The sequence below is a fragment of the Mesoplodon bidens genome (assembly GCF_964165515.1).
Source record: "Mesoplodon bidens genome assembly, chromosome: 6".
Lineage (NCBI taxonomy): Eukaryota > Metazoa > Chordata > Mammalia > Artiodactyla > Ziphiidae > Mesoplodon > Mesoplodon bidens.
This window is the reverse complement of record NC_138162.1, coordinates 72,375,682-72,393,329: the sequence shown is the minus strand read 5'-3', so window position 1 is coordinate 72,393,329 and position 17,648 is coordinate 72,375,682. Positions and strand designations below refer to the sequence as shown.

The window sequence follows — 17,648 nt, the reverse complement described above, 5'->3', positions numbered from 1 at the left end:
TCCATACAAAAACAACAGAATACACTTTCTTCTCAAGTGCTCCTGGAACATTTTCCAGGACAGATCATATCTTGAGTCACATATCAAGCCTTGGTAAATTTAAGAAAATTGAAATCATATCAACTATCTTTTCTGACCACAACACTATGAGGCTAGATATCAATTACAGAAAAAAACTGAAAAAAATACAAACACATGGAGGCTAAACAATACACTACTAAATAAACAAGAGATCACTGAAGAAATCAAAGAGGAAATCAAAAAATACCTAGAAAAAAAGGACAGTGAAAACACGACGACCCAAAACCTGGGATGCAGCAAAAACAGTTCTAAGAGGGAAGTTTATAGCAATACAATCCTACCTCAAGAAACAAGAAACATCTCAAATAAACAACCTAACCTTACACCTAAAGCAATTAGAGAAAGAAGAACAAAAAAACCCCAAAGTTAGCAGAAGGAAAGAAATCATAAATTTCAGATCAGAAACAAATGAAAAAGAAATGAAGGAAATGATAGCAAAAATCAATAAAACTAAAAGCTGCTTCTTTGAGAAGATAAACAAAATTGATAAACTATTAACCAGACTCATCAAGAAAAAAGGGGAGAAGACTCAAATCAACAGAATTAGAAACGAAAAAGGAGAAGTAACAACTGACACTGCAGAAATACAAAGGATCATGAGAGATTACTACAAGCAACCATATGCCAATACAATGGACAACCTGGAAGAAATGGACAAATGCTTAGAAAAGCACAGCCTTCCAAGACTGAATCAGGAAGAAATAGAAAATATGAACAGACCCATCACAAGCATTGCAATTGAAACTGAGATTTAAAATCTTCCAACAAACAAAAGCCCAGGACCAGATGGCTTCACAGGCGAATTCTATCAAACATTTAGAGAAGAGCTAACACCTATCCTTCTCAAACTCTTCCAAAATATAGCAGAGGGAGGAACACTCCCAAACTCATTCTACGAGGCCACCATCACCCTGATACCAAAACCAGACAAAGAAGTCAAAAAGAAAAAAACTACAGGCCAATATCACTGATGAACATAGATGCAAAAATCCTCAACAAAATACTAGCAAACAGAATGCAACAGCACATTAAAAGGATCATACACCATGATCAAGTGGGGTTTATCCCAGGAATGCAAGGATTCTTCAATGTACATAAATCAGTCATTGTGATACACCATATTAACAAATTGAAGGATAAAAATCATATGATCATCTCAATAGATGCAGAAAAAGCTTTTGACAAAATTCAACACCCCTTTAAGATAAAAACTCTCTAGAAAGTAGGCATAGAGGGAACCTACCTCAACATAAAAAAGGCCGTATATGCCAAACCCACAGCCAACATCGTTCTCAATGGTGAAAAACTGAAACCATTTCCTCTAAGATCAGGAACAAGACAAGGTTGTCCACTCTCACCACTCTTATTCAACATAGTTTTGGAAGTTTTAACCACAACAATCAGAGAAGAAAAGAAATAAAAAGAATCCAAATCGGAAAAGAAGAAGTAAAACAGTCACTGTTTGCAGATGACATGATACTATACATAGAGAATCCTAAAGATGCTACCAGAAAACTACTAGAGCTCATCAATGAATTTGGTAAAGTAGCAGGATACAAAATTAATGCACAGAAATCTCTGGCATTCCTATACACTAATGATGAAAAATCTGAAAGAGAAATTAAGGAAACACTCCCATTTACCATTGCAACAAAAAGAATAAAATACCTAGGAATAAATCTCCCTAAGGAGACAAAAGACCTGTATGCAGAAAACTGTAAGACACTGATGAAAGAAATTAAGGATGATACAAATAGATGGAGAGATATACCATGTTCTTGGATTGGAAGAATCAACATTGTGAAAATGACTATACTACCCAAAGCAGTCTACAGATTCAGTGCAATCCCTATCAAACTACCAATGTCATTTGTCACAGAACTAAACAAAATATTTCACAATTTGTATGGAAGCACAAAAGACCCCGAAAAGCAAAAGCAATCTTGAGAAAGAAAAAGGGAGCTGGAGGAATCAGGCACCCAGTCTTCAGACTATACTACAAAGCTACAGCAATCAAGACAGTATGGTACTGGCACAAAAACAGAAATATAGATCAATGAACAGGATAGAAAGCCCAGAGATAAACGCACGCACCTATGGTCAACTAATCTATGACAAAGGAGGTAAGGATGTACAATGGAGAAAAGACAGCCTCTTCAATAAGTGTTGCTGGGAAAACTGGACAGCTATATGTAAAAGAATGAAATTAGAACACTCCCTAACACCATACACAAAAATAACCTCAAAATGGATTAAAGACCTAAATGTAAGGCCAGACACTCTAAAACTCTTAGAGGAAAACATAGGAAGAACACTCTTTGACATAAATCACAGCAAGATCCTCTTTTGACCCACCTCCTAGAGAAATGGAAATAAAGACAAAAAGAAACAAATGGGACCTAAGGAAACTTAAAAGCTTTTGCACAGCAAAGGAAACCATAAACAAGACGAAAAGGCAACCCTCAGAATGGGAGAGAATATTTGCAAACGAAGTAACTGACAAAGGATTAATCTCCAAAATATACAAGCAGCTCATGCAGTTCAATATGAAATAAACAAACAACCCAATCCAAAAATGGGCAGAAGACCTAAATAGACATTTCTCCAAAGAAGATATACAGATTGCCAACAAACACATGAAAGGATGCTCAACATCACTAATCATTAGAGAAATGCAAATCAAAACTACAATGAGGGGCTTCCCTGGTGGCACAGTGGTTGAGAGTCCGCCTGCCGATGCAGGGGACGCGGGTTTGTGCCCTGGTCTGGGAAGATTCCACATGCCGCGGAGCGGCTGGGCCCGTGAGCCATGGCCACTGAGCCTGCACGTCCGGAGCCTGTGCTCCGCAACGGGAGAGGCCACAACAGTGAGAGGCCCGCGTACCGCAAAAAAAAAAAAAACTATAATGAGGTATCACCTCACACCAGTCAGAATGGCCATCATCAAAAAATCTACAAACAGTAAATGTTGGAGAGGGTGTAGAGAAAAGGGAACCCTCTTGCACTGTTGGTGGGAATGTAAATTGGTACAGCCACTATGGAGAACAGTATGGAGGTTCCTTAAAAAACTAAAAGTAGAACTACCATATGACCCAGCAATCCCACTTTTGGGCATATACCCTGAGAAAACCATAACTCAAAAAGAGTCATGTACCACAACGTTCATTGAAGCACTATTTCCAATAGCCAGGACATGGCAGCAACCTAAGTGTCCATCGACAGATGAATAGATAAAGAAGATGTGGCACATATATACAATGGAATATCACTCAGCCATAAAAGGAAACGAAACTGAGTTATTTGTAGTGAGGTGGATGGACCTAGAATATGTCATACAGAGTGAAGTAAGTCAGAAAGAGAAAAACAAATACCGTATGCTAGTACATATATATGGAATCTAAAGAAAAAATGGTTCTGAAGAGCCTAGGGACAGGACAGGACTAAAGACACAGACGTAGAGAATGGACTTGAGGACACAGGGAGGGGGAAGGGTAAGCTGGGATGAAGTGAGAGAGTGGCATTGACATATTTCCACTACCAAATGTAAAGTAGATAGCTAGTGGGAAGAAGCCACATAGCACAGGGAGATCAGCTCGGTGCTTTTTGTCCACCTAGAGGGGTGGGATAGGGAGGGTGGGACGGAGATGCAAGAAGGAGGGGATATGGGGATGTAAGTATAGGTAGAGCTGATTCACTTTGTTATACAGCAGAAACTAACACAGCAATGTAAAGCAATTATACTCCAATAAAGTGTTAAAAAAACAAAAAAACAAACCCAGATGGAACCATCTGGGACCAAGATGGCAATGAATCTGACCTCCAACAGATTTCTAGGTCCTTATTTTTTCTCCTCTTAATCTTAAAGAGGACAGAGGAAAGGAGGACATGGAAAGAAAATTTTCTCCTGAAGATGTTAGAAAAAGTACTAAATAAAGTGAGATGTGGGGGTTATCTAGTGATTTAGTTTATCCAGCCTCTCTTTTCTCCAATCCCCAATTGTAAGATAATGTACATTAATACAGGATGCCACAGATTGTGGTAGGGTAAAGCACCACTGAGATTTGGAATCAAACCTCGAGTGTGCATAAATTGGCTCCACCAGTTAAAAGCCCTGTGCCTCTGAGTGAAATCTCGACCTCTCTAGCCTCAATTACCTTCAACAAAAGTTGGGTATATTAACAATACTGTTTTGCTGTATTGTAAAAATTTAATAATTCAATGTATGTAAAATAGCATGATATTTGGGACATAGGAAATGTTTAACAAGTTAAAACTATTAGTACTTAACATTGGTAATGATAATTTTATTTCACGTGGCATCGAGTAGGGAGATCTATGGGAATCAGAAAAGAGAGACTTATTTCTTTTTCTTCTTCTCTTGTCCAGCTTCCTACAAGAAGATAAACACTCGCAACCTTAAGGTCCCAGGGACAGATGAGGTAGAGCTCACCTGCCAGGCTGTAGGCTATCCCCTGGCCGAAGTGTCCTGGCCAAATATCAGTGTTCCTACCAACACCAGCCACACCAAGACCTCTGAAGGCCTCTACCAGGTCACTAGTGTTCTGCGCCTAAAGCCACACCCTGGCAGGAATTTCAGCTGTGTGTTCTGGAATGCCAATATGAAGGAACTCACTTCGGCCATCATTGACCAAGGTAAGAGCTGCCTAGCTTACCAGTCAGGGTTCAGGCAAGAAATGGATGGCACATTCAGAATGAATAATCTGAGGATGGTGTAATAAAGGGACTATTTATGAAGGTGGGATTAGGATTTAGAGAAAGTACTAAAGGTAGTGCAGGACACCTGGGGCTTCAAAAGTCGGGGAGCAGTTACCACCCTGGAGGAATTCCACTGACATGTTCATAAAGTCAACCTCTCAGAGCTCAGAACTGAGTGTTGGAGTGGAGAGAATGGATCCAGAGAGGAAACTGAAAATACCCAGCATAAAGGCTCATCATTGTGATTCAGGCACAGTGCTACGAGTCAGCATTATGAATATTACTTTGCTGGCTTCGCTGCCAGCCAAGTGGTTTTAGGGTTTTCCAGGAAAACTGACCTCTTAAAAAAATCATTTAGAGCCTTCACTGGCTATGCTGAATCCCATACTTTAGAATTTCGTGCACCAGCAAAATTTCTGACAATTTTGGTAGTCTGACAATTTTTTTATCTGCCAAGAACATTCATTTGCCAAATAAGAGAGTTAACATCTAGTATCATAATCATTTCATAAGAGACAGGTCATTTTATCACCAGAGACATAAGTTTCCTATTGTTCCTATTGTTCCACAAACATCATGGGCTTAACCTCACTCTTCTGGAGGTCCGAAGTCTGAAAAGGGCTTCACTGGTCTCAAATCAAGGTGTCGACAGGATTGCACAGGCTCTAAGGGAGAATTCATTTTCCTGATTTTTCTGCCTTCTGGAGGCCACCTGCATTCCTTGGCTCATGGACCTTTCCTACAGCCTTCAACACCAGCAATTGCATTACTCAGATCTCTGCTTCTGTCATCACATCTCTTTCTTTAACTCTCTTGCCTTTTAAGGACCACCTTTTCCACCTTTTAAGGATCCTTCCACCTTTTAAGGACCCTTGTGATTACATTAGATGCCTCCCCACAATACATACCTCAACCTGATAATTTAGGATAATTTTCCCATTTCAAGGTCCTTAATATAATCACATCTGCAAAATCTTTCTGCTGTGTAGGATAACTCATTCACCGGTTTCAGAACATGGACATGTTTGAGGGGAGTCATTATTCTGCTATCATACCAATAAAGGATATAATCTCCAAATAAAGAACAGTCCCTAGTTATGATAAATTTGACTTTATAGAAGATTTGCTATGTTGTCATTATATTTCACTATTTGCCCTTTACCTTAGTTAGATAACATAGAGCCTATAATAAGGACTTGTGTGGCATGCAGGTATTCAGGTGATGACCCCAGGGAGCAGAAGTGAGAGGTTTAGGAAATCAAGACAGGAAAGAAGGAAAAGCAAATAGAAGGGTGCATTATCAAAGTTGTTGGTGTGGACAATAGAAGCTTAAATACTCAAGGACCACCTGAGAAGTGTATAGATCATCTCCTAAGATGCCCTCAAAGGGCTTCAGGTGGAAGGACTAATCCATCTGCTTTTACCCCCAGTGGTTAACAGTTGTCCCCAGGAGTGTTAACTTCCTTCTACTGTGAGCTATGCATGCATGTGGGCTGAGTGAGCTCCCCATAGCATCTATAGCATCAAAGTCATTCCAGGGCAGAAAGCAATGTATCCACTTGAGGTGAATTATTGACCATGAACTGAGTCAAGGCCTACCCCGAATTCTACCCAATCTGTGGCTGAAATCAGAGGTGAAGCTGAGAGGAAGTGAGGCAGGACTACAACAGTCTATCCCTTGCGCTGCTCAGGTCCATCCATTCATGCCCTACGTTAAGTCCACTGTCTCTGAGCCTTCAGGCAGGGAAGTAGACACAATCTCTGCACAAGATGCATATATGAGAGTTCATGGAACAAGTTACAGCTCCTGCTGCTGCAACTGATCCCAAGCCATAAGTGATGTTTGTCATTTCTCTCATCCACCATACATTCTAGATTTCCCTCACTCAGCATTTCAGATGGAATAGTTTGTTTGCCTGGAAGGTGGAGAGAAATAGGGGTTGGGGGTGACTCAGACTTTCAACCCTGAGAGACATGAGCCCGTAGTCACCTTGCCCTTAGCAGACTGAAGTTGCTGCAATTGCCTTTTCATTGTTATTACTGGGTATGGAAGTAACAAGACTCAGAGAATCAGTGGATCCCTGGGTTCCAGACATAGTCTTCCTTGCCTCCGTTATGTAGCAGCATTTGAGTTCTTCCTGGTAATCAAGTTTGATTACTCTACCAGTGCAATGATTCTTTTCTTTGCCTGCTGGTCTGACAGTGGGTAGAGCTCAAGCTGACTAGGCAGTATCTAGATGCAATAGAACATATCCCTTGGTACAGCATCCTTTGGTAGAAGCACTTGCCACTAGGAAGCTGGACCTTTAATCCAGTGGAGCCTATATTTGTGGAGATGAGAAGCAAAAATTCTACAAATGGGTCACTGGAAGTAATGATGAAAGGGACCAACCCTCAGCATTGGGGGAGCCCTGGCATAAAAGTAGCACATGGTTGAGGCAAGACTGTCTGGGGGAAGTGAGTTAGAACCTGCACAGGACCATCCATCATTCAGCCACATTCAGCCATAGCTGAAGTCAGGGGTAAGACAGGCAGAATATGAGTTGGGGCACCAGAGATACCTGCTCTATCTCAAATTAAATTTTATCATGGATTGGCACCAATCTGCAGACCAGACTGAGAACTTTGAAGTGACTCAATGCCCATCTCATCATTAATTTCCTAGCATTTCTTTTTTTTTTTTTTACAAGAAAAGAATCCTCCCTGATATAGTTTTCAGAGGCAGCCAGCTCCGTTGTCATCTTCAAACCCCCAATTCCCCACTTCCCCACCTATCCACACTTTGCTACCCAATTCCAGGGCTAAAGTTATCCCAGCTTCTTTCTAACTAAGTTATTATGATGAAGTGAGGAAGTAAGGAGAGGATTCATGCTAAGGATTTAGCAACTTACCATTTTTAGGGCCAACTTTGAGTGAAAATAGTGAATTAGGCAAGTTTGGACCTTTCAATATTCTCTACCTCTTTTTTTAATCACAGCTAAGACCACCAGACTTGTCACCTTATAAAAATTGAGCTATAACTAATTCGTACCAGAGGTCTAGAGTCTTGTATATTACAATCCCAGGGGAATTATTTTTTTCCAAGAATTGTTTAGTAAACTCTCCTTTGTTATGTGGAATTTTCTGCCTGGTTATTTTTTTTTTTTTTTTTTTTTTTGCGGTAGGCGGGCCTCTCACTGTTGTGGCCTCTCCCCTTGCGGAGCACAGGCTCCGGACGCGCAGGCTCAGCAGCCATGGCTCACGGGCCCAGCCGCTCTGCGGCATGTGGGATCTTCCCAGACCGGGGCACGAACCCGTGTCCCCTGCATCGGCAGGCGGACTCTCAACCACTGCGCCACCAGGGAAGCCCTGCCTGGTTAATTTTTGGCCAATACTTTGGATGAAATGTGGTTTTCTAGAATGACACTTATATAAGGAGCTTTGCTGAGAAACAGGGGCCTGGGTAAGATGAATTTGGAAATAACTGGAATCTACACTTCACATCACTGAGTACATCAGTATTTTTTTTCTTCATGGTAGAGAGGTGGAAGAGCAGACTAACCATTCTTCTGGAAGCCTTGAGGCAGTGAGAAGTTAAGAATGAAGTAAGCTGGCTCTTCTCTCCAAGGGAGCCAACAGAGCTGAAGGAATAGTCAACAATCGTGGGAGGGACCTGTGGGGTCTGCATCAGAGGTTGGGAGCTCCTAGGATACCACTCATGAATGCGGCTGGCAGGGAAATGGAGGAATCTTTGTGCAGTCAGAGATTTTCAACCCGTCTCTAGAGACAGGTTGAGAATCCTTCCCAGCTCTATATTCATCCCATCTCCTGATATGGATCCTCTGCTCCGGGCAGCTCCCCTTCCTTTCCCTGTACTCTCTGAACCTGCTTGTACCTCTCCCATCACCATGACTTCTCTGCTCAGCAGTTTCTTCCACATAAAATATCATTATTCACCCTCTTCACCAGTTCTCCATGGCAGCTCAGGCAACTCCAGGGTACAAGGCATCTTTCCCTCATCTTGCCTCCTAAAACCTATTGCCTGTACCATTTCTTTGTTTGCCTGTGACTGTACTTGTCTTTTCTCTTTCATTGGTATTTTATTTTCCGTGTATTTTAATTGTTCACATGAGTCTTCTTTATGTCCAAACTAAAGCAAAACCTCAGTGCTCCGCCCATGGTAAGTGCTCAATAAATGTCAGATTAATGGGTTGGAGACTTAGTCTTGGATGACCCCAGTCCCATCATCCCAGCAGCTAGTCTGTGTGGACAGCCAGATCAGCGCAGTCAAATGATCCCCTAGTTTGTGATACAAATACCAACAAAATAGCAACAAAATAACCAAAGTCACACATTCTCCCACAAAGGCATTCTTGCTTCTGTTTCACAAAGGCATCTTTAAATTGTCTTGTGACTGTCCCCTTTCTACTCATTCTCATAAGCTGAGCTGCTCACTGCTGACTTCTGTGACCCACAACATGCTCCTCCAGAAGTCAATGAATAAAACAAATATAGCAGTGAGAGTCTGGGGTGGGAGGTGCTCCAGTGGCTCTAGAATAGATGACTGAACATCCTAATTTTCAATCAGAAATGAAGGAGCAATGAGATCATTTTCCCTTTGAAACAGGGTTCCTTCCACGAAGGCAGTGTTGCATTTTCATTAGGAAATGTAATGAGATTGGAACACAGGAAGTAATTATAACAAGACCCTTGTAGGGCTGGCAGAGAAGTTCTCCCAGGAGACTTGGAAGTGACTTTCTGGCAGTGGTCAGGAGCATGGGCTCTGAAGTCAGATGGACTTAAATTTCAAATCCTCTCTCTGCTACCTACTAGCTCTGAGAACATGAACGTATGACTGTGCCACCCTAGAACTCAGCCTCTCATTTGTAGAATGAGGGTAAATAATGGTAGATATCTAATAGGGTTATTGTGAGGATTAAATGAAATATGTTTGTAAAGTCCTTAGCAGTTAGAAAGGATGAAACAGGAAAAAAAATATGGTACCTTTAGCGAGAGGCATGACTTTCTTATGAGTGCATGAGGCTGTGGATAGGATAAATCCAATGTTTTTCCCATTGCATCATGACATCATTGTTAAGTAGCATGCAATTACTATAAAACAATCTAAAAGAAGATGTATTAGGATATAGGCTAAGTAACCTCAAAATACAGTGACTCAAATAAAGCAGGAGTATATTTCTCTCTGATGTCACATTCAGAGATAGAAGGTGGTTCAGAGCAGTTAAGTCACTATATCCCATAAAGTCATTCAGTAATCCAGGTTCTTTCCATCTTGTTGCTCTGGCACTCTCCAGGATGTTACCCCTGCTGAATTGTCAAAGCTGGGTCACTGCCACATTCATGTTTCAGCCTTCAGAAAGGAAAAGAGACACATTCAGTGCTTGAAGGCCAAGACTCAAAAGACCCATTCTCTAGTCCTGAGCTTAGTTCACGTGGCTAGCCACACCTAACTGCAGGGGAGGCTTCGAAATGTAGTCTCAGAGAAGCCATGTGTCCAGCTAATCCCTAGCTAATACTAGAGAAGAAACGGAGAATGGATTTAAGGGATAAGCAGCAGTCTGCCACAAGGTAACTAATGACAAGGAAGATTGGGCAAGGTAGACTAGATAGACAGATGGTCAATTCAGCCCAACAAATCCTTATTGACACCTTTCATGTAGCTGGCGCCTGGCTCTGTAGGGGATTCAGAGATGACTTAGAGAAAATCTTTGCACTTCAGATACTTACAATTGAAGCAGACTGATGTCCTGTTGGATGTTCAATGTTAGAAAGTCTTCAGGAATAAGTAGAGTTTGTGTGTGGAAGGGACTATGAGGGAACCTGCATAGGACAAGGGTTTGCATAAAGGCACTGAAGTAGGGACCTCTCCTGTTGTGGGGACAGTGAGAACTCCTTGACTTATGGTGCTACGTGTAGCAAGTGCTTAATCAGCATTTCCTAGAAGATATGAATTAATACGGGTTATGTATGGTAAGGGAGGTTAACTAGACATATTGTGGTGATCAGTCACAGTATATACAAATATCAAATCATTGTGTTATATACCTGAAACTAATATAATGTTATATGACAATTATACCTCAATTAAAATTTTTATATATGGATTATCCAATGTGTAGATGAACCAGGCTTCTTAATGCTTTTTTTTTTTCGTAATGTTCACCACAATCTTAAGGATAGAGACAAATATCTGTGGGGCCTATGCTTTGGATCAGACAGATCTAGGTTTGCAATCCTGGCGTTGTCACTTACTTAGCAGTGATGACCCTATAGATAATTTAGCATCTCAGAGCCTTACTTCCTCAACTGTAAAACGAAGGCCTCACATTAAATGATATCTGATCCCTTCTCAGCTAAAGCTGTCTGTGATTCTCAGACAGCACTATGATGGGGGAGGGGGAGGGCAGTTGGCAGGACTGAGCCCTTCCTCATGAGCAGTTTTGCCTGGACCAGGCTATTATGTTCTTTTTTCTCTTTTTGGCCATGCTGCACAGCTTGTGGGATTTTAGCTCCTCACCCAGGGATTGAACCCGGGACCTCAGCAGTGAGAGCACACACTCCTAACCACTGGGCCTCCAGGGAATTCCCTGTTATGTTTATTCTTTATGAGTTACTCCATGAGGCAAAATTCAACCTTTTGGAAAGGGCACAGTTTACCCTGGGTACCCTTCCATCCCCCTACAGTGGACGCCCCTCCAGGCCTGCCCTTTGTCAGTCTGGGGCCCTCATTCGAACCAGAGCTCTCCTTTACAAGGCTTTCCCCCAACCTCCAAAATTACTCTTCTCATCCACCTCTCTACTAATTCATCTTTTCCTCACTGTCAGACCTTGATTAGCTGAGACAAGGAAAAGGGCTAGTTGTAGTGATTCACGCTAAGGTATGATATTCTATTTTTTCAAAAGGATCCTGTTAATCCTGGAGATTGAATAACTGATGGTAAAAATTCTAAGCACCAGGAGTGCTTGACAGTGGAGTGAGGAGACATATTTGGGCTGAGGGACTATCCTACTGGAAAAAGAGAGATGATGAAGGAGGAGAGAAGGAGAGAGAGAGAGAAAGAAAGGAAAGAAAGAAGAAAAAAGGAAGGAAGGAAGGAAAGTAGGGAGGAAGGGAGAAAGAAGGAAGGAAGGAAGGAAAGAAAGAAAGAAGAAAGAAAGAAAAAAGAAAGAGAGAAAGAAAGAAGGAAGGAAGACATAATATGATAGGTGTATCAGAATGATGAAAAGCATGGGATCTGGAACCAGGCAGCCTGGATTATATCTCAGCTATGTCACTGTATAACTTTGGGAAACGTCTCTGTGCCTCACTTTCTTCATCAGTAAAATGAGGGTCATAGTAGAGCCTGCCTCATTGGGTGGTCGTGAGAAGTAAAAGAGCTAATACATACAACATTCATATACATACAGCATTCATATATATACAGCATTCATATACATACAGCATTCATAGGACAGTACCTGGCATGGAGTAAATGCTCAATGCAAGTTGGCCATGTTGGTTATAAGCCAGTCATTTGGCCAACTTGTTGGTTTACCTCTAAGCTAACATGTAATGGGATTCTGGTGCTTTTCTTTCCTCCAGGTGACCTGGAATCCGCCGAGATCCCTCCGTCTTCACTGCTTCATATTTTCATCCTCTCCTTCATCATTGCTTTAATGTTCATAGCCACAATGATAGTCCTAAGAAAACGGCTCTGCCAAAAGTTTTATTCTGGAAAAGGTAAGTGAGTTTCATTCATGGTAACCGAGTGGACTGGGTATCTGCAGTGTGAGGCTCTGCTTAGCCTCACTGGCCCACAGCTGCCCAGCTTCAAACTAAGTCCACGCAGGGCTTATGAATTGCTTTGGGCTTTTTCTGATGATTTTTCCCCCAGAAAAAAAATGGCTCCAGTCTTCAGGGAGCTGGAATCTTTACACTGAATATTTTTAAAGGAATGTTTTGTTCCTGTGGCCGAAATTGTTTGCTGTGATCTTTGAGCCAAGAAAATGTCATTAGCCTCGTGAGATCAGTGTTATTTTTGCAATACAGATGAGTATGTGGTCAGAGTTCACTCGTGGGAGGATGCCAGGATCCTTTATGAGGATTCCTTTAGTTCTCATTCCTCCTTTCTCCATTCTGGGTCTGAGCTGGGCTGAGCCCTCCTCCTCCCCACAAGAATCTGAATCTTCTGGTTGGGTAAGGAAAGGAAAAATGTATGAGGCCATCTGGGGGTAGGGAAAGCACATGATTGGTGGTACCCTGAGGTCTTTCACCAGCTCCCTCCTCACCCTGTCACATGCTCACCAACCCATTCCTATTCTATTGTGACAGCTGGGACAGAGCATGCCTGTGGCCTTTGAGCCCATGCCAGAATACCTGCAGGCCTATCTGGTGCTTTCCAAAACTGTTCCTTTGTCAGCACCCAGTGAGCTCCTCCCAAGATCTAAACATGGCCTATAGAAAAGGAAAATGCATCTGGGAATAATTCAGTAGGAATTTGGAATGGTCACTATTTGAGAATTGGGGGGCTTTTAGGTGATTGTTATCCTACGTCTACAGTCTAACTTCTATAGTCTCATCTGCCGTGAAATATTGTCATAATTTTTCCTTTGACCTGTGTGTTCATTAGCTTGGGTATTAACCACAAAACTCTCTACTATGGAATCCAGGATCCAAAACTATTGTAAAAAGAAAGAGGGGGGTTGGGGAGGAAGGAAGAAGGGAAGAAGGGAGGGAGGAAAGGAGGAAAAATGGAGCGGGGAGAGAGAGAGGGGATAGAAGTGGAGGGGAAGGGCAATTCACCATAATGGAGGAATTACAGGGTCTTGCCCCAAAGAACTTTGACTAAACAGAATCACTTCTGCAAATCTATGACCTCAGAGAGTCATGACAGATGCAGCTCATCAGAATCTTACCTTCTGCATTCTTTGATTACCTCCCTCCTACATACCTCTCAGAAACAACTTTATAACCAAGGTTCCAGACCTGGGACGTGAGAGCCCATTAGTCACCTCAGAAATGAGCAGCAGAGTCTTCTGTCCCTACTCTCTTTGGGAAAATGAAATGGAGCCACATTTCTTAAAGACAGAGCAGAAAAAAGAAATCCTCCCCTCATCCCCCATCCCAATCTCAAGAGTAAGTGAAGCTATCAGTAGCTTCAAGCTGGGTGCAAGTCTCAGGCACCAACTGGAGTGGGAGAGATTTGTTGCTAATAAGAGGTAAGTGAACACATTTTCAAATGATTCCTTTTCTGTTTTTAATGAACCAGAGTGAAATCACCGTTGCCTATGTAATAACCCCCCTCTCTAACTCTTGTGCTTTGGGATCTGCTTTCTTGCAAGGGAGTAAACAGATACACATGTGGAAATGCGTCTGCCATGTACACAAACTCACATCACAGAAGAAGCTTGAGAAGTTCTGGTACTCTGGATAGAGCTTTAAACCAGTGACAGAAGCTAGGTCTAGACCTGGTGCTCCCACATATTGGTTCTATGATCTTGTACGAATCACTCAACTTCTTTGAGGTGTTTTTTCCATCTGATGCAGGAAGCAATATGAGAATAACATTTTCCAGCTTATTGATCCAACCTCACTGCCACGACTGTGGTTCATCCTGGACTAGGGCAGAACCCTCCTACTTGTCTCCCTGCACCCACTCCTGCCTCCAATGTGGTCTATTTTCAATTTAGCTAGAACAGGCATTTAAATTCTCAAATCTACCGTGTCTCCTCTGCTCACACCTCTTCCATGGCTTCTCACTGCTCACCGGGTGAAGTCCCAACAAGCCCCTGGTCATATGACTCATGTCTCGGCTTTGTACCCTCGTTTTCCAAGCTCTAGCCGTACAGAATTGTCTGGTCCACAGAGGTATCTCATTCTTGCAATTCTGAGTTTTCTCATATAATATTCACTCTTTCTAAAATACTTTCTTTTCTTTGTCCACCTGAGTTGGAATCAGTAGATATTTCCATAGCACCTACTTCTTTCAGTGCACTCAGCACACATTACATACTTAGGGCCTGTTTTAATAGCTTGGGCTATAAATGGAATTGCATCCCTTTTAATTTTCCAAATCCTCAAGTACCCACCTGCCTACCTCAGCAAGAAGTCCAGTGTCTCCCTCTTACAGTATGTACTTCCCCACCTCCCACAGACTGTCAGGAGGCTTGCTTAGCCCCCAGGGTCAGTGCTGCTTCAAAACAGGCAGGAAGGTTACTGGGGAGCTAGGTCAGTTCACCAGAGGGCACTGGTTTTGAGCTGCAGCTGTTTCTACTGCTGTGCAACATCTCTGTTCCCTCTGGGTATCTGTGTCCACCACACAAAGGTACCCTTGCCAGTCCAAATCCCCACACAGACCAGCGTGATGCAGGATGGCAACTCTTCTGGCTCCCCTCACATGTTCTGCCATTGCTCCTAAAGCAAGATTCTCATGGGCTGGTGTGGCAGAAGGGGCTTCCTGCCTTAACAGCAGCTGTGCCCAGCCAGCCTCTTCTGCGCTCAGCCTTTGTATTGAGCCTGGGACATAAGTCATAACTGCCTTATCTTGAGTTCCTCTTGGCGACATTGCTGTCCCAAACTTCTAAATCTATCAGAGTCAAATAAACAAGTCCACCCAGAAGGCTCTTTGGCTCCTAAATAGATTTACCCACCTATGTCTCAGTAACCAGCTCTGCACACCAAGGTGTATAGGGAGGCTGTTGACAGTCCATAAAGGGTTCTGTTTACCATCTCCACTTAAGAGGAACCATTCAATAGTTCATGGCTGCAGGGTGACTTGCTGGGTTCCAGAAAAGAAGTTGGCCTTCTATTATAAAAACAATGTCAAGTTCTGCTTCATCTGCTAATCTTTAAATTTCCTGAGTTCAGGGACTGTGTTTCTCTTATTCATCAGTATATGTCCAGTGTCTAAAACATTACCTGGCATATATAGACGTTTTAGAATTTTAGACATTTAACCTCCCATGTGCAGATATGTATGCTAACCTGCTCTGTACAATGTAGCCATATGTGGTTATTTAAATTAAATAAAAATTCAAGTCCCTGGTGATATTTTAAGCGCTCACATATTGTAGGTGTTCAATAGCCACATGTGGCTAGTAGCTACTCTATGGGATAGAGCAGTATTTCCAATTTCTACTGGATTCAATAAATATAATATGATATTTCAATAAATATAATATATTTCAATAAATATGATTAAAAACCAAAACATATTAAAAGAATTTCTATAAAAGTTTCTAAATGTTTATACTTGATTTCTATATCTATCTCATCCTAGACTGTTAACAATCAGTTCACCCACTTGTACCAGCCCATGGACCACATTTTGAGTGGCACTGCCCTAAAAGACTGAGCCAGGACTTTGCAGGGATTTAAACCAAAGGCCAAATATGCTGGCTAATGCTTGCATGAGAACCACAGAGAATGGCAGCACTGACCTCAGGCATTAGAGACCTTCACTCAATCTCCAACATTCAAGGGCAATTTTTATAGGCTAACCATTGGGCTCCTTTCAAATACAAACACTCTTGGAGTAGATTGCAGTGTGGGATAGAAGCCCTCTGAGTCCAGGCCAAGGTCAGGATGGTTACGAGGGAGTTACAAAGAATCTGATGTACAGAGCAAAAGCAGAATTAGGGATGGATTGAGTTCAGGAACCCAGGCAACTGTAGGACATGGGCATCAAGCCCTGGAAGAAAATCAGAGTGGGAGGGAACATGTGAAATCAGTGGTTGAGAAAGAGATGAAACCAGGGAAACGGTGATCAGCAGCGTCCCATCATGTGAACTTGTGCTTCTGCCCCAGGAATTACTTTGAACAAGTATGTCATTTATACCTTAGAGTAAATTAATTGATCAGACCTTCTGTTTAGAGAAGACAGGAAGGAAGTGGTATTCAGGACTAAAGCAGAACAGGGAGAGATAATTTCAGAGACATTTCCTGGGCTGAATACCCAAATTAGCAGCCCCTCAGCCTCTGAGTACCTGGGGGCCAGAGGCAGACAACAGGATGGGAAGTAAGTGGGGGCCTTCTTTCTTCACAGTTTTCTCCTAAGAGTATGGTTTTTCATCATATTCAGCCTGAGGTCTCAAACCACGGTGGACATCTGGACTTCTATATGTGGATTTATTTGGAGTTACTTTTTGTTCTGCCATTGTTTAGCCTATAAACAGAACTATTTCCTCGTTAGTCTTAACCCATCCCTGGATTTTTTCTTTTTCAGACACAACAAAAAGATCTGTCACCACGGTAAGGAGGGAAGTGGACAGAGCTGTGAGTAATCATGATTTTTCTTTTCTTTTTCACCCCCTTTCCTCTCCCAGCATGAATTAAGAAATAACCTCTATTAATGCACCAAGGGCAACTGAATAGTTTAGGATCGTGCAGAATCTTCCTGTTAAGTGGCATTTTAAGCCTGTTTTTCTTGCAACCCTGCGTTGTTCCATACCTTTCTTGGAGAAAAAGATGGTGTCTTGTATAGCCACAGAACAACTATGTAGCCTTTCGTCTGTCTGTATTCCTAAGCACCCCTAGAAAATAAGGCACAGGACATCTGGGCTCACAAAATTAGATGCATGGTTAAATTTAACAGTAAGGAGAAGATATTCAACTGTGGCACAATCAACAGCTGATGTTTTTGCAACAGTTGTTAAGCACACTGTTGGGGGCTGTGTGCCAAGGGCATTGCTGGGGGTGTAGAAGTATGTCATGAGGTTGACCGGCACGGAGCTGGACTTTGTGGAAGAGAGAGGATGTGATCTGGAGGTTAGGAGAAGTAGGGTTGCTGAAATCATTCAGGCTCATTGGGTGAAAAGCTTAGACCCTGGGGAAGTGGTGTATTGGGGACCAACAGGCTTGGGTCTCATTGTAA

At 42.2% G+C, this 17,648-nt stretch overlaps 1 protein-coding gene across 3 annotated transcripts in view; it reads left to right on the top strand.

Moving 5' to 3' along the window:
* Positions 1–17,648, top strand: part of PDCD1LG2 (programmed cell death 1 ligand 2) — a 115,233-nt gene that overhangs the window by 86,687 nt on the left and 10,898 nt on the right. For all 3 annotated transcript variants that reach the window (XM_081236230.1, XM_081236229.1, XM_081236228.1), the window contains 3 exons: positions 4,468–4,734; positions 12,380–12,517; positions 17,001–17,050. In XM_081236230.1, coding sequence (XP_081092356.1) covers positions 4,468–4,734; positions 12,380–12,517; positions 17,001–17,050 — 455 coding nt within the window. The remainder of the gene's footprint in view (positions 1–4,467; positions 4,735–12,379; positions 12,518–17,000; positions 17,051–17,648) is intronic.